This window comes from Berkeleyomyces rouxiae, assembly GCF_048999995.1.
Source record: "Berkeleyomyces rouxiae strain 22BRR77 chromosome Unknown BrBRR77_ptg000003l, whole genome shotgun sequence".
NCBI lineage: Eukaryota > Fungi > Ascomycota > Sordariomycetes > Microascales > Ceratocystidaceae > Berkeleyomyces > Berkeleyomyces rouxiae.
In genome coordinates this window covers 613,956-636,437 of record NW_027396493.1, presented here as the reverse complement: position 1 = coordinate 636,437, position 22,482 = coordinate 613,956, and the positions used below count along the sequence as shown (strand labels likewise).

The 22,482-nt window shown below is 55.2% G+C and overlaps 7 protein-coding genes across 7 annotated transcripts; 4 read left to right on the top strand and 3 right to left on the bottom strand.

Moving 5' to 3' along the window:
* Positions 1-796: 796 nt before the first annotated feature.
* Positions 797-2,252, top strand: BROUX77_003343 (uncharacterized protein; the record flags this gene model as incomplete). The annotated part of the gene is made up of 2 exons (XM_073747984.1): positions 797-1,660; positions 1,740-2,252. The coding sequence occupies 2 exons, from the start codon at positions 797-799 to the stop codon at positions 2,250-2,252; spliced, it is 1,377 nt and encodes a 458-aa protein (XP_073605768.1).
* A 3,448-nt stretch (positions 2,253-5,700) lies between these two features.
* On the top strand, positions 5,701-7,379 carry BROUX77_003342 (uncharacterized protein; the record flags this gene model as incomplete). The annotated part of the gene is made up of 5 exons (XM_073747983.1): positions 5,701-6,012; positions 6,082-6,378; positions 6,440-6,528; positions 6,588-6,655; positions 6,730-7,379. The coding sequence occupies 5 exons, from the start codon at positions 5,701-5,703 to the stop codon at positions 7,377-7,379; spliced, it is 1,416 nt and encodes a 471-aa protein (XP_073605767.1).
* Positions 7,380-7,944: 565 nt separating this feature from the next.
* BROUX77_003341 (uncharacterized protein) lies at positions 7,945-9,604 on the bottom strand (the record flags this gene model as incomplete). The annotated part of the gene is made up of 2 exons (XM_073747982.1): positions 7,945-9,128; positions 9,196-9,604. 2 exons carry the CDS (start codon positions 9,602-9,604, stop codon positions 7,945-7,947), a joined length of 1,593 nt encoding a protein of 530 aa, XP_073605766.1.
* A 440-nt stretch (positions 9,605-10,044) lies between these two features.
* Positions 10,045-11,010, bottom strand: BROUX77_003340 (uncharacterized protein; the record flags this gene model as incomplete). Its single annotated transcript, XM_073747981.1, has 1 exon — positions 10,045-11,010. The coding sequence occupies one exon, from the start codon at positions 11,008-11,010 to the stop codon at positions 10,045-10,047; it is 966 nt and encodes a 321-aa protein (XP_073605765.1).
* A 513-nt stretch (positions 11,011-11,523) lies between these two features.
* BROUX77_003339 (uncharacterized protein) lies at positions 11,524-15,231 on the top strand (the record flags this gene model as incomplete). Its single annotated transcript, XM_073747980.1, has 3 exons — positions 11,524-11,947; positions 12,012-12,220; positions 12,295-15,231. 3 exons carry the CDS (start codon positions 11,524-11,526, stop codon positions 15,229-15,231), a joined length of 3,570 nt encoding a protein of 1,189 aa, XP_073605764.1.
* Positions 15,232-15,736: 505 nt separating this feature from the next.
* Positions 15,737-18,042, bottom strand: BROUX77_003338 (uncharacterized protein; the record flags this gene model as incomplete). Its single annotated transcript, XM_073747979.1, has 5 exons — positions 15,737-16,091; positions 16,159-16,582; positions 16,653-17,655; positions 17,727-17,857; positions 17,925-18,042. 5 exons carry the CDS (start codon positions 18,040-18,042, stop codon positions 15,737-15,739), a joined length of 2,031 nt encoding a protein of 676 aa, XP_073605763.1.
* Positions 18,043-18,908: 866 nt separating this feature from the next.
* On the top strand, positions 18,909-21,126 carry BROUX77_003337 (uncharacterized protein; the record flags this gene model as incomplete). Its single annotated transcript, XM_073747977.1, has 3 exons — positions 18,909-19,139; positions 19,591-20,100; positions 20,215-21,126. The coding sequence occupies 3 exons, from the start codon at positions 18,909-18,911 to the stop codon at positions 21,124-21,126; spliced, it is 1,653 nt and encodes a 550-aa protein (XP_073605762.1).
* Between the last annotated feature and the right edge of the window lie 1,356 nt (positions 21,127-22,482).

The window sequence follows — 22,482 nt, the reverse complement described above, 5'->3', positions numbered from 1 at the left end:
TGGCCATGGCCTCGTGCCATGTCATGTACAGAGTACTTGTAGTGAGCGGAGGCCTGGCGCTGGCTGCCGGGTACCCGGTACTGCCGACGCCGGCGCCTGTGAGCCGTTCTCCTCCACCAAACCCGCTCCATGGGGCTTTATCTCCCCCACAGGCTCTCTCTTCACCTTCTACATCCTTTTTATTATTATTTTTTTCAGAAAATTTTCGTCCTAATTTCGGCCCTTCCCCGGCAATCTATGGGCTTCTCGATTTCTGTAAATATGGGCTCCTCTTATTGTTGGACTTACATGATCTGTGCACGCCCTTTGCACGATCAGGACCAAGTCTTGTCTGCACTGTTACTCTTTTCCTTTATTTTCTTTTTTGTTACTTTTGAGTTGGCTTGGTTGCTATCTCGTATAGACTTACTTGGAGCGCTCTCAAATGCAATATATTGTCGCAGAGTTGCAGGAAAACAGAAAAAAAAAAGAAAAAGGCCATCTTCTCCAATCTCGTTACTTGGAACCCGTCTCTTCATATATCGTGAATTTTGCTGTCCTACTGTTCTATGCCATTGTCTTCTTTTGTGATTATCGCAAGAAACAAAGACAGTCGCCAACCCCTCACCAAGCACATAGAGTCGCCCCATTGCCCATCGTTGCGGGCCAATACTAGCTTCAGATACTCGCTTACACCTCACTTACACCCTGTTCTCCTTGCTGGGCTTGCTGGCCTGTTGCATGTCGGCCTCACCTGTAACTGCTTACTCGCTACTCGACTCTGACTTGCCTCTATATCCCTCATAGCCCGAGCGCAATGGCCAAGCCGATCGACCCCGACAAGTCCAGCGCCGAGGCAGACTGCCCAACCCTGGTGCCCCCGTCGCCCGCCTCTGAGAAACTGCCAGCCCAGTCGCCGTCTGCCAAGCCCGAGCTCGAGTCGTCGGTCAAGCCCAAGCTCGAGTCGTCCGACTCCTTTTGCCCCGAGGACCTGGAGTACCCCGAAGGCGGAACGCGTGCGTGGCTACAAGTCTTTGCCAGTCTGCTGATCAACTCGCTGTCGTGGGGTGTGCCCGGAATGTTTGGCATATACCAGCTCTACTACACCGCAGAGCTGGGCCTTCCGCAGTCGCAGGTATCGTGGATCGGGTCGATCCAGACCTTTCTCGCCTTTATCGTCTGCATCATCTCGGGCCGCTTCACCGACGCCGGCTTCTGCATGGAGGCGCTCATCACTGGCTCTGCGCTGACCGTCATTGGCACAGTGATGACCAGCCTGGCGACAAAGTACTGGCAGATCCTGCTGGCGCAGGGCTTCTGCACCGGCCTTGGCCTCGGCATCATGTTCATGCCGGGCATGTCAGTCGTCACGTCCTACTTCAAGGAGCGCCGGTCGCTTGCGCTCGCCATCTCCGCCATGGGCACGGGTATCGGCAGCCTGATGTACCCGGCCATTCTCCAGTACACCATCCCGCACGTCGGCTTTGCGTGGGCGGTGCGCTGCACGGCGCTGGTGGCGCTGGTGTCGTGTATCACGGCGACGATTCTGCTGCGCCCGCGTCTTCCCCCTCGTAAGTCTGGACCTCTGGTTGAATGGGTTGCCTTGAAAGAACCATCTTACTTGCTATTTTCCATCGGAGTGTTTTTCTTGTTCTGGGCCATGTTCTTTAATTTTTTCTATGTAAGTCTCTCTACACACTCCCAGGCTTACAACAAGCTTGTTCCTGTCAAGAATCACTTCTGACCACTAGCCACCGCAGATTACTGGATATGCCCGCAACGTGATTCATGTTTCTGCAAAGGAAGCCACCACGATCCTCATGATTGCGCAGGCTTTTACTATTCCCAGCCGGCCCATGTCTGGGTTCATCGCCGACCGCTGGCTCGGCCCGCTCAACACGTTTTTGGTCATGGTTTTATACCTCGCGCTGATGTCGTATGTTTGGATCGGCGTGAAAACGAGAATCGGTATGTACATCTTTAGCGTCTTTTTCGGCATTGCCATGGGAGCCTCGCAGGGCATGTTTATCGGGGCGCTCGCGTCGCTGACCAACGACCCTCGGAAAATGGGCACCCGCGTCGGCATGGTGTACCTGTTTGTCAGCGTAGCCGGGCTTTCGGGGACTCCCCTGTCAGGGGCCATCATCGACACCATGGATGGCCGCTATTGGGGCGCTCAGCTGTGGGCATCAACGTGTTTCCTGACGTCTGCTGCTCTCATTGCAGCGGCGCGTTACTGCAAGACGGGCTGGAAGCTGAAGTGCAAGGTATGAGCAAGCCTTTCTTTTCTTTCTTTTCTTTTTCTTTTTTACTTGATTGCTACAGCTGCAGTAGCAACAGGCTGTCTGCATACGGTGGGTGTCAATATTTGTTGGTGAGTAGTTGTGAGGTTGCTTTATTTTTTTAGTTTATAGAATGCTTGAATAGACTGTTTGTTTGCGAGTCTGAGTTTGAGACTGAGACTAAGTCCAAGTCTGGGTCTCGAAAGTGAATCCTCTGTGTTTGTCCCACCTGGAAACATGGGCTTGTGTGACAGTAGATGTGGAATGGAATGGAAAGGGAGTTGGATCAGGTGTTGGTGGGTTCAACTGAATTTGCCGTTTAACAAGATGGCGGTGAATGTAAAAAGCTGAAGTTGAAGTGTTAGTTATGATGGGGAGTAGGGAGGGTAGTGTCAGCGGTGAGAAGAAAAGGAGGAAAAAGAAGAAAAAGGGGAAAAAGAAGAAAAAAAAGAAGAAAAAAAAGAAAAAAAAAAGGACTAGCTCTGCTGGAGCGGTAGCTGTAGACAGCCGGTCAAATGTCTCGTATACGCAGAGTTGTGTTATAGACACATACAATGGATGCACATAGCCGGCCGTCTATACATGTGTACATATGTACATACATAGTTACATGCTTCCAGAGTCATATTACGTAGGAATGGTAAGCAGCATGACAAAGGAGAATGTCTGTAACAACCAAGACCACTCTGTCGGAAAAGTCTTGTGTTTTTATTTTTTTCCTTGTCTTAGTGCAGTTGTGTTGTCTTTCTTTTCTCCATTCTGTTTTTCCATTGTTTCAACTGGGCGTTCTAAATGCCGTGCGGCTTTGTCTGTATTTTCCATGCAGAACAGGTTATACCGCTTTGTTAACGCCGCACTGGGAGGGGGAGGGGGAGACGTGGGATCTTTCGGAAGCCCGGAGTTCTTCGTCCAAACTTGTAGCATCTTGCGTTCAAAGCTTGGGCCGCATCAACATCAACCGATGGTGCTTTCATCTGATCTGACGAGACGGGGAAACCCAGACTGTGCGTTTTAGTTCAGCTGTTGTTTGGTGTTGGCGGGTTTCCGGTCTGTAATACAGGTTGACGTGTGCGTATAACTGGATGCCAGTATCATGGCGGGAGCTCAGCAGAAGATGCTTTTTTGGGTGGTGCTAAGCTACGGCACGTGTCTGTATACAAGTAGCAGCAGTGCCTCGTGCCGTCTCGCTTTTCTTCAAGTCCAGACTCTGGTGTTTCAAAAAACAAGGGCTTGGAAATAGAAGCATGGTGAAACAGACCAGGGGCCCAAGCCAAGTTTAGTGAGTCTGGCCGGGGTGGTGTGGGTTCTAGGGTTAGGCTAGGGTCCGCGGGTGTTAGTGGATGATGTCGTGATCAGGGCTCGCATTTCCAGTCTTTCTTGGGCCGTGAAAGCGATAAACTTCGAGGATGAAAGGATCCCCCCAGATAAACAACTGCATGGCGTGCTTTATCGCATTGCTTTCACATTTGACACGAGCACAATGCGGCTGGTGGGTGTGACTGTGCAAGCCACAAAGCTCCAAGACACACGGTGCTGATCACCTGTGATGGAGGCGAATGACTGCAAGCGAATGTTCTTTGCGTTCATTGTCCAGCTGTCACTCTTTGACTGCGCAGTGGCTTGCAGCTTTGTGCGCCGTGGCTGCGGCTGCTTTCAACGACATGCTGGCGCGACGCGACGGCGCGCGGTTGTTGGGTCGGGAAGCGACCGGAGCCGGACTCCAGGACCGAGTAAGAGGGTTGATATCAGGTGAGGTGTTTCATGAGACAAAACGAGGCACACGTGGCTAGTGAGTGCTAGCCGCGACGTGTGGGGGTTTGTGTGTTGGGAAGCGAGAGGAGAGGTTGTAGGGTAGGTGGGTGTTGCGTACGGGTGGTGGTCTAACCCAAGGTGGTCATAGCTGGAGAGAGGCAGAAGAGCTAGGTGAAGCCGGCGTTCATCTCATTGAGAAGCCCCTTGAAGTTCAAGAGGAGTCGAGTCGTCTTTGAGGTGCCAGATACAGGCATATCTACAGATTCGCACATGTGCTCGCTAGCGAGTTCACACGCATGTAAGCTAGATAGTTAGGCTGTTTCCACACTCGAATTAGCGTCATGGGCTTAAACGACAGCATCCTTCTTGTATCCACGTAGAAACGGAGAAAAAAGAAGAAAAAAGTCCAAGCAACTCCGTCGGGGCCAAGGTCTTGGCCCTTGCTACGCCTTCGGGGCTGCCCCCCCTGCAGGACCCTGCGATGCCATTTGGCTTATACAAACACAAACACAAACACAACGCACAACGCAAGACAATGGCCGATCGGCATCAATGACTGGCTCTGTCGTGGCACAAGAGCAATATAGACGGCATGGCCTGGTTCACCGCGTGGCCGAGGAGGCGGCTGGCCACACTGCTGGCCCAGGGCGACTGGGGGCTCTCTGATGCTGCTGGGCGGGCGGGCGGGCTAGATTGGCTGGATTGGGGGGCGAGGGCCCAACCGCAGTCACATCTCTGCTTCAACTTGTCCTTGTGGACATGGCCAGGCCTGCCATGGAGTGCCGGGCTATAATAGGCACAACACAAGGCCAGCCCTCGGCCACTCTCAAACCGCCCAAACAGGAAATATTCTGTGGCAGCCAGCGAGGGTCCATCATCATCATACAAAGCACGCCGCGCCCCCGCCAAATCTTGCTGGTCTTCCGGCGAGAACAGACGAAGCCATTGTACAACAAAGTCGTAAAAGAAAACAAATAAAAACGCTGAGCCCACGGACAACCCTGGTGTCCCGAATCGGCAGGCACGATTTTTGTTCTCGCGGGTACTTGCCTCCACCATCGCCTGCCTACCTGGGCTGCTCCTGCCTGCATTTTCCATTTCGTTTTTGCGTCCTTCTTTTGCCTGCACTTGTGCTTCCCCCTCTTTTCCTTTCTTTTCCTTTCTTCTTTTCATTGTGCTGGTCTCCTCTTTGTGTGTTTCGTTCTTCTTCCTGTTCTTCTCGCCCATCATCGCCGGGTTTTGCCTTTGGCCGTGTCGTCCCGTCGTGAGCTCCGGTCTTTTTGACATCCCGCCCGCCCATCCTGAGCTCCGCGCTTCTCGATATCGCGCCCGCCCTTCTTCGCATCCCACTCGCCCGCCGCTGGTTCTTGGGCGCTGGATATCCACGGCTTCTTTTTTATTTCCGCCTCTCCGCCTGGACTGCGCTTCTTTCGTCGCGCATGACGCATTGCTGTTTGCCCTCCATCGCAGGTTTCAGACTCCCGCTGATCGCCCTCCCGCGCCTCTGGCAGTTCGCTTCCCCGCCGGCCCCGTCTGCATTACCGTTCATGCTGGCTTTGTTTTATTCTGCGCGAGCGCCCACCTCTTCTCACCATCCACGCTCGCCGCTGTCGTCGTCCCACCCGTTTCGCCCAGGCCCGCCCCTACAATCCGAATCAGAGCCGAAGCTGCAGCCACAGTCCCGCCAATGTCGTCGTCTATAGAGGCCAAGCTGGCCACCCTCAGCCCCGAGGAGCTGGCCGCCTTCATGGCCGAGTACAACGCAGGCCCGCTGTTCACCGTCACTGTCGTGCTGCTCGCCATCTCATGGGTCTCAATCCTTCTCCGCACATATGTGCGCCTGTTCTTGACGCGCAGCTTTCTCCTCGACGATTGGTTCATGCTGGCCGCCCAGTGCGTCTACACCACGTCCAGCATCTTCATCATCGTCGGAACCCGCTATGGCATTGGCAAACACAATGTAGCCCTGGAAATGGGCGACATGACCAAGGCCCTCATGGTACGGCGCCCTCACTCTTCTTTGCACCTGCTCCTCCTGCATTGCTATTCTAACCTCGTGTGCCTCTAGTACCAAGTTCTCACTACCGAGACCTATGTCCTAAACATGATGCTGCTCAAGTTTAGCATCGGCATCTTTCTTCTGAGACTGTCAATGCGCAAGATTTATACCCATATCATTTGGGTCAGCCTTGTGGTCGTCACTATCTGGAGTGTTGTCATTCTCTTTTGGAACATCCTGCAGTGCGATCCCATTGAGAGCCAGTGGGACATCACCATTGAAGACCGCAAGTGCGTGCCTAGCAACCAGGTTCTGAATGCTGCATATTCTGTCAGTGTTATGACCATAGTGACAGACTGGCTATATGTAAGACAGCCCCGAAACCCTTGTGCTGGCTCCAGCATAAAGCTAATCGTGCTTATCGCAGGCAATTCTCCCAGTTCCCATGCTCTGGGACGTGAAAATGAACACGCAGACCAAAATTACCGTCATTGTTGTCCTTGGCTTAGGTGTCTTGTAAGTTGCCACTGCCATTGTAAAACGTTTGCCCGCCGCCATGCTAATAGTTCATTCAGTGCATCCATTGCCACCATCATCCGCTTCCAGTATCTTGTTACCATCAACGACCAAGATGATGTCTTGTGTAAGTCTTTGATTGCCATTTGCCTTGTTGTAACCTATAGCCGGACATCCCAAAGCTTACACATGTGCCTATAGACGCTGCTACCAACGCTCTTGTCTGGACTATGGTCGAGCCAGCTGTTGCTACTACTGCCTCTTGCCTTTCAACCATCCGACCATTACTGCGCAAGCTCAAAATCAGAGGCTTTGAAACGACCGAGGGTGCCAGCTATGGAACCGGTGGTGGCATGGGAGCCCGATCCGGACAATCCCGGTCAAGGCCAGACTATTACAGTGAAATCAGAGCAGGCGATATTGAGCTTGGAAGCAAGAAATCCACCACCATCACCACAGTGGTCGGCGCTACCGGCACCCGGTCGTCTTCATCTTCAGAAACCGGCATTTTCCCGCCAAGGGTCACGTCGCTGCCACAGGCTCATCTCGCCGACAAGCAAGCTGCTTCGTCAAGGTCGCCTACGTCGGCCAAGTCAAGTGATCCGAATTTCTTTGTCGGCAACCAGATTCTGCACACCACACACATTGAAATCCAGACCCAGTCGATAGATGTCAACGTCAATCTCGAAGTCAACTCAGCTTCGACTGCGGCAAGCTCGCACCACGGTCTTCCGCAGGCGCAGAGCGGCGCTGTGCCACATCATCCGAATATCCAGTCGCTACATGAAATGGATATTCAGCCACAACAAGATAACGGTCCGCTCGGGTCGAACCCGCCTGGCATGTTTTAACCGGCGTCTGCCCGAACAACTGTGAGAATTGAAATGGGGATGCGGCTGGTTTGCCGTGTCTGTTTCTCTGTACTTTTTTCTTCTTCTTTTCTTTTCTTTTAATCTTGTTTGGTTTTCTCTTGTTAGAGCCTGTTTGTTTTTGGGGGAAGGGGGGCTAGGTTATGATAAAGGCATTTTGATCAATGGGACTTGTGTGGGTGGGAGGCTGGATGGGAGGCGTTTGTGTGTGTATGTTTTTTTTTTTTTTTTTTTTCTTTCTTTCTTTCTTCATACCCCTCTTGCGTCGTCTTGTTTGCGACGATCCATCTATCGCCCATCATTGTAGTTGACTTCTTCACAAATCTATTTTCTACATTCTGATTGTATCAAGTGTCTTTTTTTTTTTTTTTTTTTTTAAAACCGCTAAAAAACAAAATGCAAGTAAGTTGCTGGGAATATTTCCTGCCCTCTCTATATGGTTACATACACACAACACGACGCCAAGCAAACGAAGAAGAAGAAATAAAAAAACAAAAAAAAAAAAGAGGTACACTACCCGTCCCCTCTCCGCCGGCGCCCACCGATTCTACTCTGCTGGCGCGCGCAGGTCCTCTTCGCCAATAACCCACTCCGACCGATCCTCATACTTGGGCGCCAGGATGAACTGGCCCATGACCTTTCCGAGGCCGACAGCCGTGCCATCGCTCTGCGGCTCGTCCGACGCGGCGGAGGCGGTGGCGGCCGGGCGGCCATGGGCCTTGCGTTTGTTGTCCGACAGCTCGACGAGCACGGCCGACGTGACAAAGTCGCGCTTAAGCGCCGGGCGCATCTCGTACGTGATTCCGCCCCAGGTCATTTCGACGCGGCCGGATTTGCGGACGACCATCTGGCCGACGAAGCCGCTCTGGTTGTCTGTGGCGGCAGCGGCAGCGGCGGTCTCATCGTGGTCATCAGCCGCGGCGGCGGCCTCTGGGCTGGCGCTGGAGACTTCGGCGGGGTCCTGGGCCGACGAGCCCGTCATGAACATGTCGTCGTCGTCGTCGTCGACGGCTTCGGGCTTGATGCGCGTCTTCTTGACGGCGCGGAGCGGCGGCATGACGGGCGGGAACTGGAAGAGGTAGACGCGGCCCTCGCGGGCGATGCCCTCGTCGGCGATTTTTTCCTCCGTTTTCTCGAGGCTGGCCTGGTCGTCGTTTTCGGCGTCGTCGTAGCTATCACGGATCTTGACGTATGCGAATTCGTCGCGCATGAGCTGCAGGTCGGCTTCGAGTTGTTCGGCTTCAGGGTCGACGGGGAGCTTGGCGCGAGCCTTGCTGGCCTTTTTCTTGGCGGCGGCCGCAGCGGCGTCTGCCTCGGATGCGATGCTGTCGTCTTCAAACTTGATTGCGTTTTTGCCCATGTCCTTGACGGCCACGTCGGGCGCAGTGCTAGCCCTGGCATTTGATATGGCGGTCTTGAAGTCGATTTCCTCGTCGTCAGAGGATGAGGGGGAATCGCCGGCGCGGGCTTGGGCTTCCATCTCTGCGGCAGTGGTGACTGTGACGGTTTCCTTCTTGGGCTTTGTGCGGTAGATGCCCATGGGAGCCAGGCCGGGGAATTTGTCTTCTTCGTCGTAAAAGTCAAAGTCATCGTCGACGTCAGAGTTGTCCGCGCCGGCAGGCAGACCGAGTTTGTCGGCGTTGATTCGGGGCTCGCGGTTCTCGAATCGGGTAGAGTCTCTAGACATTTTCGAGTCTGCGCCGCCTCGGCCTCTGCCACGGCCGTCGAAGCCTAAATGACACACGGAGAATGGTTAGCTTGGGAGTAGTGGTCCTGCGGATTACTAAACTGCACGCACCTCCGCGCTGGCCAAAAGCGCCGCTCGGGTTGGCCTGCCGCCCTCTCTGGCCCATCGCATTGCCTCTGCTCCTGCCGCCGCGGAAGCGGCCCCTGGGCCGGGCCTTGGCCTCCTCGGCGGCGCGTTCGCGCTGCTTCTGGGCTTCCTGCTCGGCAATGGCCGCGCGTTCTGCTTCGCTGCGGCGTACATTCTTGGGCTTGAATCGGCCGCCCCAGGCTCCGCGGGAGATGGGTGTTGCTGTGGACGATGACGGGGCGCCGGGCTCGGTCTTGATGCGGGGCGTGGAGGAGCCGGAAGGAACGGGCGTCCCGCTGGCTGAGTCGTTGCCCTCGGCCGAAGCTGAGACTGGTCTTGCGGTCAGAGATGCTCCGCGGCTAGGGCCGCCTCGGCCTCTGGACCCTCTGTTCATGGTGGTGGGGAGCACGAGCCCGGTTGTGTTAGAGAAGGAATGTTTGTGCAAAGAAGACAATGAAGATCTCTGCCGGCAACGGGCTCGGGTCGGACTTGATCACGGAAATCTCGCTATTCAAGAGCCTTAATTGGCAGCACTTCGGAAGAGGTTAAAGGACGGCGTCAGTGGCTTCGGGCAAGGCTGAGAAAAATGAGCTTGGAAAAATAAATTGGAGATGCCCCACCATTGATGAGGGAAGGATTCACTTGACGATAAGAATTGGCACGTGCTAGAGACAGCCGTAACCCTGGTAACCCTTGAGATGGCAGCTTGACGTCAACTTGACTCTGGACAGCCGGACCAAGACGTTCTGTGCCTCTTCTTGAAATAAAAGACTCGCCTATGGCTCCAACGTTGAAACCCGCGTGTGTTGTCTCCCCTCGAGCATAATTATAGCTCTACTGGAGACAGTAAACGGCGTTCTCACCAAACATGTCACTTATCGTCTTGTCTCGTGTGAGCATGAACAGCAGCCAACTCTTTGCGCTATTCACCTCTCTACCACCAAACTTGACGACGATGCAGCTTCGCAAATGAGCAGCAGACCATATCAGGCCAGCCTGCTTTTCAAGGTTGAGGCGCTCGCGCCGCCACGCAAGATCGTCCGACGGGTCCTTGGACGGGGCCTCGTCTCCCCACGTCCGGGCTCCGATGCGCGGCGTTGCCTCGAACTCCTTCATAAAGAAGGCGCCAAGCTTGTGGATGCGAGAGCCTCGGATGATTAGCGTGCCAAAGACACCCACACCGTGCATGGAATCGTGGAGTGGCACGCCGGACAGCCGGTTGCCTGCTGCATCGAGGATGACGGTGTCTCGTACGAGCAAGCGGTTGGGTTCCCCAGCCAGCCACACCTCATTTGTGCCGGTCCATTTGGTAAAGTTCCAGTTCTCGCCGAGGGCAACGCGCCCTTGGCTCACCCAGTCTAGGATGCACACGTCGGACGTGGCGTCAATGGTGAAGACTTGGGTCTGCTCGTAGATGCTCGACGCATATGGCTGCACGGGATCTGGCAGCAGGCAGAGACAGCCACCTGGCTCGACAGAGACGCTGAAGGTCTGGCGAGTAATCTTGTCTGGCGTGTCGGAGCCAAACACCTTTGTGTAGCCCTGGGTCAGGAGACACAGGCGGGCGTTTTCGCGGATCAGCATGTCGATGTTGACCTTGTCTCCGCCAACCAGGCCACCGCCATACGACAAGACAAACACTGTAGCGCTGAGCTGTCCCATGGAGGGCGCTGGCGAAATCATCTTGAGCGGATACCGGAAGCTCATGACTTGGACGGTGGTAATGCCCTCCGGGACTCGGCGGACGACGACGCGCCCTTCGCCGGGAGTCTTGATGGAGGCCGGGAACGGAGTGGCCATGGCGTGGAAAAGGCCACAGAGAGAAGCAGATGGCGAGATAGCAGCCGAAACACGGAAGTCGAGAGTCGAGATCGCCATGGGCGGTAGTCTCACTTATCAGCGTGTCGCCATATCATGAAATAGGACCGGACCAGGGTTGGTTAGGGTTACCACTAGACGCCAGGTCGCGAAATGGGGACCCACTCTTGGGACACGCGCCCCGGCCTCCTTGGGCTTCACTTTGAGAAAAAGAAGATCGAGTGGCCGATGTGAGATTTGATCTGAGCTTGAAGCTGGCGAGGCCGAGCTTAACCTTTGGGCATCGCCAACGTCATTTTTTTTCTGCGATCGCGCCACCGCAAAGCGAAACACAAAAAATCGAAACAAATCTGCTGCCCCGACGGCAGCCTCCCCCCTTTTTGATTTTTTTTCTTTCTTGCCCACAACACCAGGCTACGCAGGCCCCACGAAGAAAAAAAAAGAAACATCACCATCCGCCACACGCTCTTCCGGCGCAGCCAGCCCCCGCGCGCCATGGACCGCCACGCCAGCCAATCACCGGGCGCCACGGGCGACCAGCCGACGCGTCGATCGGGACGCGTCAAGAACCCGCCGGCCAGCTTCCAGCCGGAAGCATCGCAAGCGACGAAGCGCAAGCGCAGCCGCGACGACGACGACAACGGCACGGCCGACGACGACGACGACGACGAGCTGAGCGAGCTGAGCGATCTGGACGACGACAATGAGTCGGACGAGGAGAGCGACGATGACGACGCAGACGCCTACGTCTCCGGAAAGCGCGCCAAGAAAAAGCCCGCGCGCCCCCGCAAGCCCGCCCAGAAGCGGGTCAAGACGGCCAACAGCCACTCCTCGCTGCCCTCCAGACCAAAGAAGACGGTGCGCGCGGCGCCCGTCATCGTCGAAGAGGCCTTTTCTGCCCCCGAGGGCTCGCTCTTCTGTGAGTCACCTGCGCCGGAACCGCCCGTGTCTTGCTCCCAGCTGCTAACCAAGTGTGTGTCCAGGGAACATCTTTGAGAGCTCAACGGCCGTCGACGAGATCGCAGAGCAGTGGCTCGGCCAGTACCGAGAAAATGGCGACGCCGCCACGACCGAGCTGGTCAACTTTGTCCTCCAGTGCGCCGGATGCAGCATCCCCATTGACGAGGACGACATCCGCGACGAGGAAAACTGCCAGAACCGCCTAACGGATATCCAGGCCACGCACCAAGATGTACGTGACGTCCCCTGCCGCTAGAGATGCCCGCGCCGAGCCCCAGCTAACCTGTCTTTCTTGCGCACTCACAGAAATCCATCGTTGATTACCCGCTCATCGCCAAGGGCAAGGGTGGCGGCAAGCCTTTCCGCGACCTGCTGTTTGGCTTCTTCAACTCGCTGATTGGCCTGCTTCACGAGACCGAAATTCTGTACGAAGATAACACGCTGGTGAACACGCTCTACACCTGGGTCGCAACGCTGTCCTCGTCCACCCTCAGACCCTTCCGCCACACCGCCACCACAGTGGCGCTCATGTTCCAGACCGGACTGGTCAACGTGGTCGATATCCTGGACAAGCGCACAGCGACGCTGGAAATGCAGTACGAGGCTGCGAGAAAGAGCCGCAACAAGGCCAGGATCGCCGAGGTTCAGCACGCCATGGACGACGCCACGAATCACCGCAGCATCTGCCAGGACAAGATCTCGGCCTTTTTCGAGACCGTCTTTGTCCACCGATATCGCGATGTCGATCCCAAAATCAGAACAGAGTGTGTCGAGGCCCTGGGCACCTGGATCTGGGGCCTGCCGTCCACCTTTCTGCAGCCCGAGTACCTGCGGTACCTCGGCTGGATGCTCTCAGACGTTACCACCACCACCAGACAAGAAGTACTCCGCCAGCTCTCGCGCATTTTCAAAAGAGACGCGCAAAAGGTCGGCCATTTCATCGAGCGCTTCCGCCGCCGTCTTGTGGAGATGGCTACTCGCGACTCTGAGGTGTCGGTCAGAGTCTCGGCCATCTATGTCATCGAGGTTCTGCGCGCCGCCGGTATGCTAGAGCCCAACGATGTAGACGAGATTGGCAAGATGATCTTTGATCTGGAGCCGCGTGTTCGCAAGGCCGTCATCTCATTCTTCACTGCCTGCGTCAGCGAAATGGACGAAAGCATGACTGAGCAAGCCGGTGGCGCTGATGCCGTGGAAGAGGCCTTTGGCTCTGTTGAGGACGACGACTTTGAGTCTCCCCAAGAGGGATGGCTCACTATCAAGAGCCTGGCTGAGCTGCTGTCCAACTACGACTCGTCCATCCAAGAATCAGAAAACACCCTGGTCAAATGGCCCGCCACAGACGTCATGACAAAGGGCGAAGATGCAGACTCACGAATCTCTCTAGCCGCCCAGGCCTTGCTCGAAAAGGTGCCCGAGGTGCGCAACTGGGAAATGATTGCCGGCTACCTCTTGTACGACCACTCAACAAGCTCCAAGTTCAAGCGCTCCAAGTCCAGCACCTCGACAGAACAGCGCGTCAAGAGTCTGGTGGCTCCCAAGCCGGAGGAGGAGGTGGTTCTGCTAGAAGTGCTGGGTGCGTCAGCCAAGGCGAGTCTGAATCAAAATAACCACCTCGTCGCCCAAGGCAAGAAGCTCAGCAGAGCCGACATGGCCGAACTTCACGACAACACGGCGCTGCAACTGGCGTCTGTCATCCGCCGGCTGCTGAACAAGTACGGAGGGGATGCAACCACTGCCACCTCGGTCTTGAAGCTGGAGCATCTGCTGGACCTCAACATCTTCTCTCATCTACACCAGGAATCCGCAGCCTATGAAAAGCTGCTCGACGAAATCTGCACCCAGTTCAACCGCCACAGCGACCAGGGTCTGCTGGTTGAGTCTGCCACCGCACTGCTGCATGCTCGATCCCACGACGAGCTTGAAGAAATGGTTGATGTCAAGCTGGCCACTCTCTGGGACGAGGCCATTGACACGCTGCGCAGTTTCGACAAAAACTACGACGTGTCGACAAGAGGCAATCTTGAGCTTTCCCAGCTCTCGGATCTCGGCTCAGTGCTGCTCAAGATTGGCCTGCTCGCCAAGATTACAGACTGCTGCGACGTCCTAGAGACGGAAGGCCGCGATATTAGCTCCAGCGACCCTGCCATTAGCATCCTGGCGAATATTGTGCACAGAGGCCAGTACGACCAGGCTGACACCAACATTGATGATGCCGAGGACGAAGCAGTGAGCCTCGCCGTGGAGGCTTTGCTGTTCTACTTTATGTGGAAGGTCAAGGCCATGCAGCAGATGATGCAGTCTGGCGCCGGTGTCTCGGAAAAGATTGTCGACTTTGTGACCAACATTCGCGAAAAGTTCTGGATGCACCTGGTCGAAACCTTTTCAACGCGTGCCTTCAACGACGAGCTCCAGATGCTTGCTGCCGGCACAGTATGCGATCTTCATGTGCTCATGGGCTCTCTCCGGCCGTTTGTCGAACAAGCAGATGCCGCCGGCTCCGTGCCCAACATTGACGGCGTATCATCGCTGATACGCCCCGTTGAGCCGGGCCTTGTCAAGGAGTTTATTTTTGTGCTCGACGGCGCCGAAAAGGTGTACGCCAAGCGCGCCAAGAAGACGCTCAACGACCCAGCCGAGGACGAGGACCCGATGGACGAAGACGACGAGGACGACGCCGCCGACGACCCGGACCAGGGCCTGACCAAGCTCGAAAAGATGGCGCTCGAGCTGCAGGCCGAAAAGAACCTGTGCGAACTCGCGGGCAAATACGTCCTGGCTATCAGCTCCAAGATCCTCGACTTCTCCGGCGACTCGGCTGGCAAGCTGCGCCGCCGCCTGCAGCGCAACCAGCACAACCTCGGCCCCAACTACAAGGAAGTCATCTCGTACCTGGACGAGTCCAAGATAGCCGAGGCGCTCAACGGGCGGCGCAAGGCGCCGCCGCGCAAGGCTGGCGGAGCCACTGGCGGCGGTGCTACTGGCGCCACCAGCACGTCGACCAAGGCGGCTGGCGCCGACGATGACGCCGCGGGCGCAGGCCCCGCGAAAGCAACGAGCGGCATCAAGAGCTCGACGCTCGTCGAGGACGAGTCCGACTCGGACCTATCCGACGCCGACGACTCGCCCGAGGGCCTGCGGCGCCGCGGGCTGCTGGAGGACGAGGTGGACGACGAGCCGGAGGTTGAGGAGGCGCAGGAGATGGCTGTTGACGACGACGACGACGATGTGCTGGGCGATTGAGAGGGGATGGTCGGATGAAGGAAATGATTGTGGCCGTCGGAGAAGTGTAGATACACCGACCGACATGTGCCTCTGTGTGTGTTTTTTTTTCCCTTTCTTTCTCGCTTGAACCCAGTTACTTTGTTTTTGTCTTTTTGTTTTCTTTTGCTTGTTCTTTTTGGGACGGATCGGTTATGAGGAGGACGACGAAGAGGAGGCAAGATTCCCTGGTAATGTTGCTTTTGAAACGGCTCTTTTTTTCTTCCCCTTGATTTTCTTTTCACGTATTTCGATGCTGTTGTTCTTGTATGTGGTCATGGCGTTCGTAACCTGGGCTATTCCGTTATATTATCATTATCAATGTATGGGCTTTGAACGAGCGCTGAAAACGCGGGATGGGCTCGCGGTACATAATCACATGGTATTTTGAAGGACTTCTTCTTGAGCTTTATTGCTGATAACCCGGCCACATTCAGTCCTCCAGATTCACTCACCTACCCCACCTACATTCAATCCTGCCCCGGACTCACTCGTCCCGCAGTCTTGTTCCAAACAGCAAATACTCGCGCGAGTACTTTTTCCCATCGCCCGCATTCGCATCCCACGGATTCCTTGTCGGCACAACGGCCCCGTACTGCTGGATACAGCACTTGAAGGGCGCTGGCTTGAGATCGGCGCGGCTGGGCTTGGCACCTTTGCCGATAGTAGCCTGGCGATCAGAGTCGGGCGAGTCCAGGGGCATGCCTTCATTGCGGCGCTTTTGCTTGCGCCTGTTCGCCTCCTGCAGGGCGGCTTCGGCGCGCTTGATTTCCTCGAGCTTGTCCCAGAGATGGAACATTTTGTTTTTGAGCTTTGCCAGGGCGTCATCGTCTTTGTGGAGGCTTGGAGGTTGTCAGTCAGTATCTTGTCTGGTTGGAGGAGAGAGGGAGTAGAGACGGGAATTCTTACTTTGTTGCATCCATGCCGAGAAGGTACTCGGCCGAGTCGTTGTTGACATTGACCCAGACAAAAGACGGCACATGGTTCGCCGGCATGACTCGGGCATCTTGCAGCTTGAGCCTGAACGCCCATTCCCAGGATTCCTTCATGAGCGCTGGGTTGAAGGGGATCTTCGAGTCGCCCTCTTCATCATCGCTCTCTTCATCATCGCTGTTATTGACTGGCTGGCCGTCTTTGAAGAGAATCCTGGACTGCGTGAAATCACGGACATCGTGGGGCTGGAAGTCGACAATACGCACGACAGCGAGGTACTTTGCGAGATTGAAGGGACAGGAAATATTGATAGTTTCGCCGTCTACTATGACGCCATAGCTGACTTTTTGGAGCATCTCGTGCACGGAGGAGATGTAAGCCGTGTGTGATTCGCAAGAAACTAGAAGAGATGGAGTGTTTATGTGAGCATCAAGCTCCCTTGAGTGTGGTGATGGAGAAGAAGGCATTACCTAGAGGGCTGAGATCGCTAGGAATCTTGGCCTGGGACTCAAGCTCCATTTGGGCTTGTATCGCTGCTTCTGCAGCCTTACGCCGTTCTCTGCCATTCTTCTTCTGTTTGCCTGGCCGAGGAGCTGCAGAGTCGGTGCCGGAGCCGTTGGTTTCGGAGGCGCTAGGAGAAGCAGGTCTTTTTGTCGTCGGATACACGACAGTTTTGTCCTTGAAAAGACTTCCTTCTTGGGTTGCGGACGGGGTCTGGCCTTTGAGAAACTTCTGGCGGCGCTGGCAGGCGGCGTAGAGGGCCGAGGTTTTGTCGGCAAATTCGGCCTTGTCGTTGACACGCTTCACGCACACGTCGGCGACAAAGTTTGATGTCTCGTGGATTCCACCTTCGAGCCCGTAAGACTTGTCCTCGACTCTGACGTTGCGCAAATCAAACCACTGTCCTTCTGTCGGGCTAAGCTCCCAGAACTCGTCTTGGTGACGTCCAAAGAGAGATACTTCTAGGAGCATGTCCGAGGGGAGTCCCGAGGCATTTGCGGTCGACTCACCTTCGCCCGTACCACCCATGCCACCTAGATAGTTCAATTCATCCCCATGAGAGCCGCCCCGAGTGTAATAGCCCACCATGGAATTGGTGGTATAGTCGGCAACCCAGAGCGATGTTCTGCGGTCCATTTTCTGGGGCGGTCGCACGAGCTGGACAAGAAGATTACACCAGATCCCTGAGGATAATTCCTGGATAAGCTTGAACTTTTTGCCGCCGTACATGGCGTTTCTGGAGATGGCCTGGACAGTCGATGTGGCTTCTGGAACGGAAGACCTGTCCATCTCTTTGTAGTCGGCTTTGAGATGGTCAATCAGGTGCTGGTTGATGAATGTCATGCCGCTGCCTTTGCGCAAAAAGAACTCGGGCCTCGAGCTCAACGACAGCGACTTGATTTGGCCTGGCGCGAAGAAGCAGATTTCCGTCTTGCTTGTGCTCACCAAGCACTGGTTCAGGCGGGTTTGGACCTAGAGACGAGATAGTCGATATAGAACTCTTGTGACTCCGTGGCGAGGTTTGGCTACTGGCCAGAGCATACCTTGGCGCAAGCGAGAATCACACCATAGCCGACGTATTCTTTCTGGGGCATGGCGGACTCATTGCCGTGGAAGAGAGTGAATTCCACTTCGTCGCCGGCCCTGTCGCGAATGGTGACAATGGCTCGCCAGTCTGGGGGTGCAGATGTCAGCTTTGGCTCTGCTACGGGAAGGCTAGATGGACGATTGCAATGCTGTACCTTGTCGGGTCTGCCGGTTTCCGTCGTACTTGACGATGATGCCGGTGGCGTGCAAAAGAGTGCCCTGGAGTTTGAGGTTGCTGAGGATGTCGCCGAGGCTGTACCATTGTAGCGGCATGGTGGTGGTGGGATTTGCCGGGGATTGTGGATGTGGCCGTGGTGGTAAGGGTTTGGTCGGCAGTAGGATCGCCGGAGCTAGAAAATGCGGGTTTGGTGATTGACACGGAGCATGGCGGTTGGGAACGGGGCTGTCTCTTTCGTGGGTTACGACAGCGCGGCTGATGCGTGTCAGGGTTTAGGGAGGCGGCGCGGAATCACGTGGACATGAACAATGGGGATTGGACAAGGGGAATTGTGCAGTGCACAAGGTAAGAGTTGTGCACAAAGGCGAGTGCACAATATCCCAGCACAACCATGCACAACTCACGACTGCCTCTTACACACTGTGCGCCCTTCCATCCAGGCCCAGGCCCCACTAGCAGCACCCGCTGTATTTTCATCTTTTGGCCTGTATTTTCGGGTTTCTGCCGCCCCTAGTGGCGCTCTCCTCTCCGGCCAGATCTGCCTCTGCTCCAAATCCTCGCTGAATCTCTGAATCTCTGTTTCTTTGCAACTCCGGCCACATATCGCCTTTCTGCTCCATCTCCAACACCACGCCTGCAGAAGCCCTCCCGAACTTCTCTCTCTTCTTCTCTCTGCTTTGCCGCCGTCTGCTTGACCCCCGCTCCGCCGCCCGTGTTTGTGTGCTGTGTCTGTCTGTCTGTCTGTGTGTGTGTGTCCTTTCTCAGAGTCCCCCACCCACTGCCTCCCTCCCCCTTGCTGGCCAGCTCCCAGACGACTCAGGACCATCCATCCATCAAATCAGCCTTTCAGCCTTCAGCCTTCAGTCCAAGCTTGGCTCCCCTCAAAACTTTCTTTTTTTCTCCTTCTTCCATCCACCGCCTTCTCCCCTCAAAACCACCACCACCACCACATTCCGCAACAATGGCCGACCGCTACATCCCCGAACATCGCCGCAACCAGTTCAAGGCCAAGAACGCCTTCAAGCCCGATGAGCTGCGCCGCCGTCGTGAAGAACAGCAGGTCGAGATCCGCAAGAACAAGCGCGAGGAGAACTTGGCCAAGAGACGAGGCCTTGGTCCCGGCCCTGGCCACGGAGCCTCGCTGGGTGCCGCGCCCGACAGCGACGATGAAAGCACGCCCACCGAGTCTCAGGTAAGATCAACACGGCCCCATCACCCTGCCCCTCTGCTTTTTGTGCCGAAAAAAAAAATTCTTGCCCATCCAGCGTGGCTCTCTCTGTTGTGCTACTGGACGGGCCCCGGAGATGAGGGGCCATTTTTTTCGACTTTGTTTCTATGACGACCCACATGCTGGGCCCGTCTCAACAGACCCGTCTCAACAGACCCGTCTCTGCAGGCCCGTCTCTGCAAACCCATCTCTGCAAACCCATCTCTGGCTCTTGTCATGACTGGCTACACAGGCACCGGCTCTACCTCCTTGCCTGCTCATCGCCGTCCCTCCTCTTATCTACATGACGTCCACATTCCCCCTCTTCCCCCTCCTCGTCCAGGGGGGCCTGGTCGCTCGTACCCCTCCAGCTTCATGGCCGTCTGGTCAGTGCATTTTCTTTTGTCGCTAACATCCCTTTTATTTGTTTATTTAGCTGAGCGAGGACCTCCCTCAGATGGTTGCCGGTGTCTTCTCGGAACAGATTGACCAGCAGATCCAGGCCACCACCAAGTTCCGCAAGCTTCTGTCCAAGGAACGCAACCCCCCCATCGAGGAAGTCATCAAGACTGGTGTTGTTTCTCGCTTCGTCGAATTCCTCCGCTCCCCTCACACCCTGGTCCAGTTCGAGGCTGCCTGGGCTCTGACCAACATTGCCTCCGGCTCGGCTACGCAAACCCAGGTTGTCATTGAGGCCGGTGCTGTGCCCATCTTTGTTGAGCTGCTGGGCAGTCTGGAGCCCGATGTCCGTGAGCAGGCTGTGTGGGCCCTGGGCAATATTGCTGGTGACAGCCCCAAGTGCCGTGACTATGTCCTCAGCTGCGGTGCCCTGAAGCCCCTGCTTGCCCTGCTCGGCGACAGCCGCAAACTGAGCATGCTCCGTAACGCTACCTGGACTCTTAGCAACTTCTGCCGTGGCAAGTCTCCTCAGCCCGAGTGGCCTGCTGTAAGTGAAGTCTTTTTTCCTTTTTTTTTACGTTTTCTCCCTATTTTCTCCTTCTTTCTTCAAGCCCACACACACATTTCGAGACACCACCACTAACTCCCCCGCCTTCTGTAGATTTCCCCTGCCCTTCCTGTTCTCGCCAAACTCGTCTACTCCCTTGACGACGAGGTTCTTATTGATGCTTGCTGGGCCATCTCCTACCTGTCCGATGGTTCGAACGATAAGATTCAGGCTGTCCTGGAGGCTGGTATTCCCCGTCGCCTGGTCGAGCTGCTCACCCATGCCTCCACTTCTGTCCAGACTCCCGCTCTGCGCTCCGTCGGCAACATTGTTACTGGTGACGATGTCCAGACCCAGATCATCATCAACTGCGGTGCTCTTCCCTCCCTGCTCTCGCTGCTGTCGTCCACCAAGGATGGTATCCGCAAGGAGGCCTGCTGGACTATTTCCAACATCACTGCTGGCAACTCTACCCAGATCCAGTCCGTCATTGATGCCAACATCATCCCTCCCCTTGTCCACCTTTTGCAGAACGGCGACCTGAAGACCCGTAAGGAGGCCTGCTGGGCCATTAGCAACGCCACCTCGGGTGGTCTGCAGAAGCCTGAACAGATCCGCTACCTCGTGGCACAGGGCTGCATCCGCCCTCTGTGCGACCTGCTTGCCTGCCCTGACAACAAGATTATCCAGGTTGCCCTTGACGGTCTTGAGAACATCCTCAAGGTCGGTGACCTTGACAAGCAGTCTGCTGGTGCTGGCCCTGAGTCTATCAACCGCTATGCCCTGTTCATTGAAGAGTGCGGTGGCATGGAGAAGATCCACGACTGCCAGAACAACGCGAACGAGGAGATCTACATGAAGGCCTACAACATCATTGAAAAGTACTTTTCTGATGAGGACGAGAACGCCGATGAGGCCGGTGCTCCCCAGGCGACTGGCGCCAACGGCACCTTTGGCTTCGGCACTACCGATCAGCAGAGCGGTGGCTTCAACTTTGCTAACACTGGCGACTCAATGGACATGTAAAGTGTCTTGGTGGTGGCCACTTGAAAGCATTAAAGTAGTCTGTGGATTTTGTTTGGGCTCCATCTACCTCATACGTCTGTCTCTCTTCTGACTCAGGTGGAATACTGCCCCGGCTCGCGTCCTCGCTACGATTGATGCTGCATGCATTCTTATTTTTTCTCCTCCCGCTTTTTTTTTTTTTTCATTTTGTTTGCAATGCCGGCCCCCGTCATAAGTTATGCCATGTCTTATGCTCTGTCATTTCTTTGTATCACAGCCATGCAAAGTGGACCAGCTGGCCAGCTTGACTGCCTATCAAATCCTTTGAGGGGTAGGGCTGTCGGTAATGCTTTCACTCGCCTTTTTACGTCTGAATGTTACGATCCGCCTCATTCTCTTGTCTACTAGCCTCCTGTCACAACACCTAAAACTAATTTCACGTCTTCCTTGGTCTAAACACAACTTGCTTTCCAGGCACTCGCACGTGTGCCACGATCGTTTTGTTTCATCTTGTGGTGTATGCTTCTTGCTCTCCGGAAACTACTTTGCCCATACCTCTTTTCAAGATTGTACTAGTGCCATGTATCACCGTTCTCGGCTATTTTAGCCTAAGCGTCAATCATGCCATTGCCACATTTGATTGTACTTGAGCATCGTCATCTCCGTATGGAAACCCGATGGACAGCTCTGTGTCTCCCCTAAGACTCATGCTCTGTGGCAAAGAAAGAAGATCCAAACATGAAGTACGATCTTGGGAGAAGCTATCCTGCCCTTGGAGCACGCATGCCAAGCCGCAAGACTTGATGTTGCCAACCGCCCGTCAACCCGCTCCGTAATGGGCGACGGCCGACCGACAGACAACACGGAGACACTGCGACATTGCAAACCCCCAAAAAAAACGGCCAACTCGGTAGTGTGGCAGGCAAGGGACTAGTCAAAGACAAGCGATGAGAATAGGAAAACAACCAAACCAGGCCAGCTGATCTACCAGTGTAGATAGTTAAAAAAAAAAAAGAGACACTCGGTGTATCCGGGTATGTGGCGGCTTTTTATGGCGTTGATCTGTGTTTATTTTTCTTTCTGTTCTTCTTCTTTTGTTGTTTCGATTTACATCTTTGTCATTACTCGGGGACCCGGCGTAGGTCAAGGGCGGCGTTGGCCAAGTGGCTGGCTGTTTTTTTCACCTATCAAGGCTCTCGAGAGCCTTTTTCTGTTTTATAGTTCTCTGCTTGTGTTTTTTTTTGTTTTCATACTCACATCACCCCCCTCCCCTCAAGTTGCTCTTTATTCCCATATCCCCTTCTCCCTTTCACTTGACATGAACATTTGCTCGGCTTCCATGTATGTACACGACTCGAATGTGCTTGCAACCATACA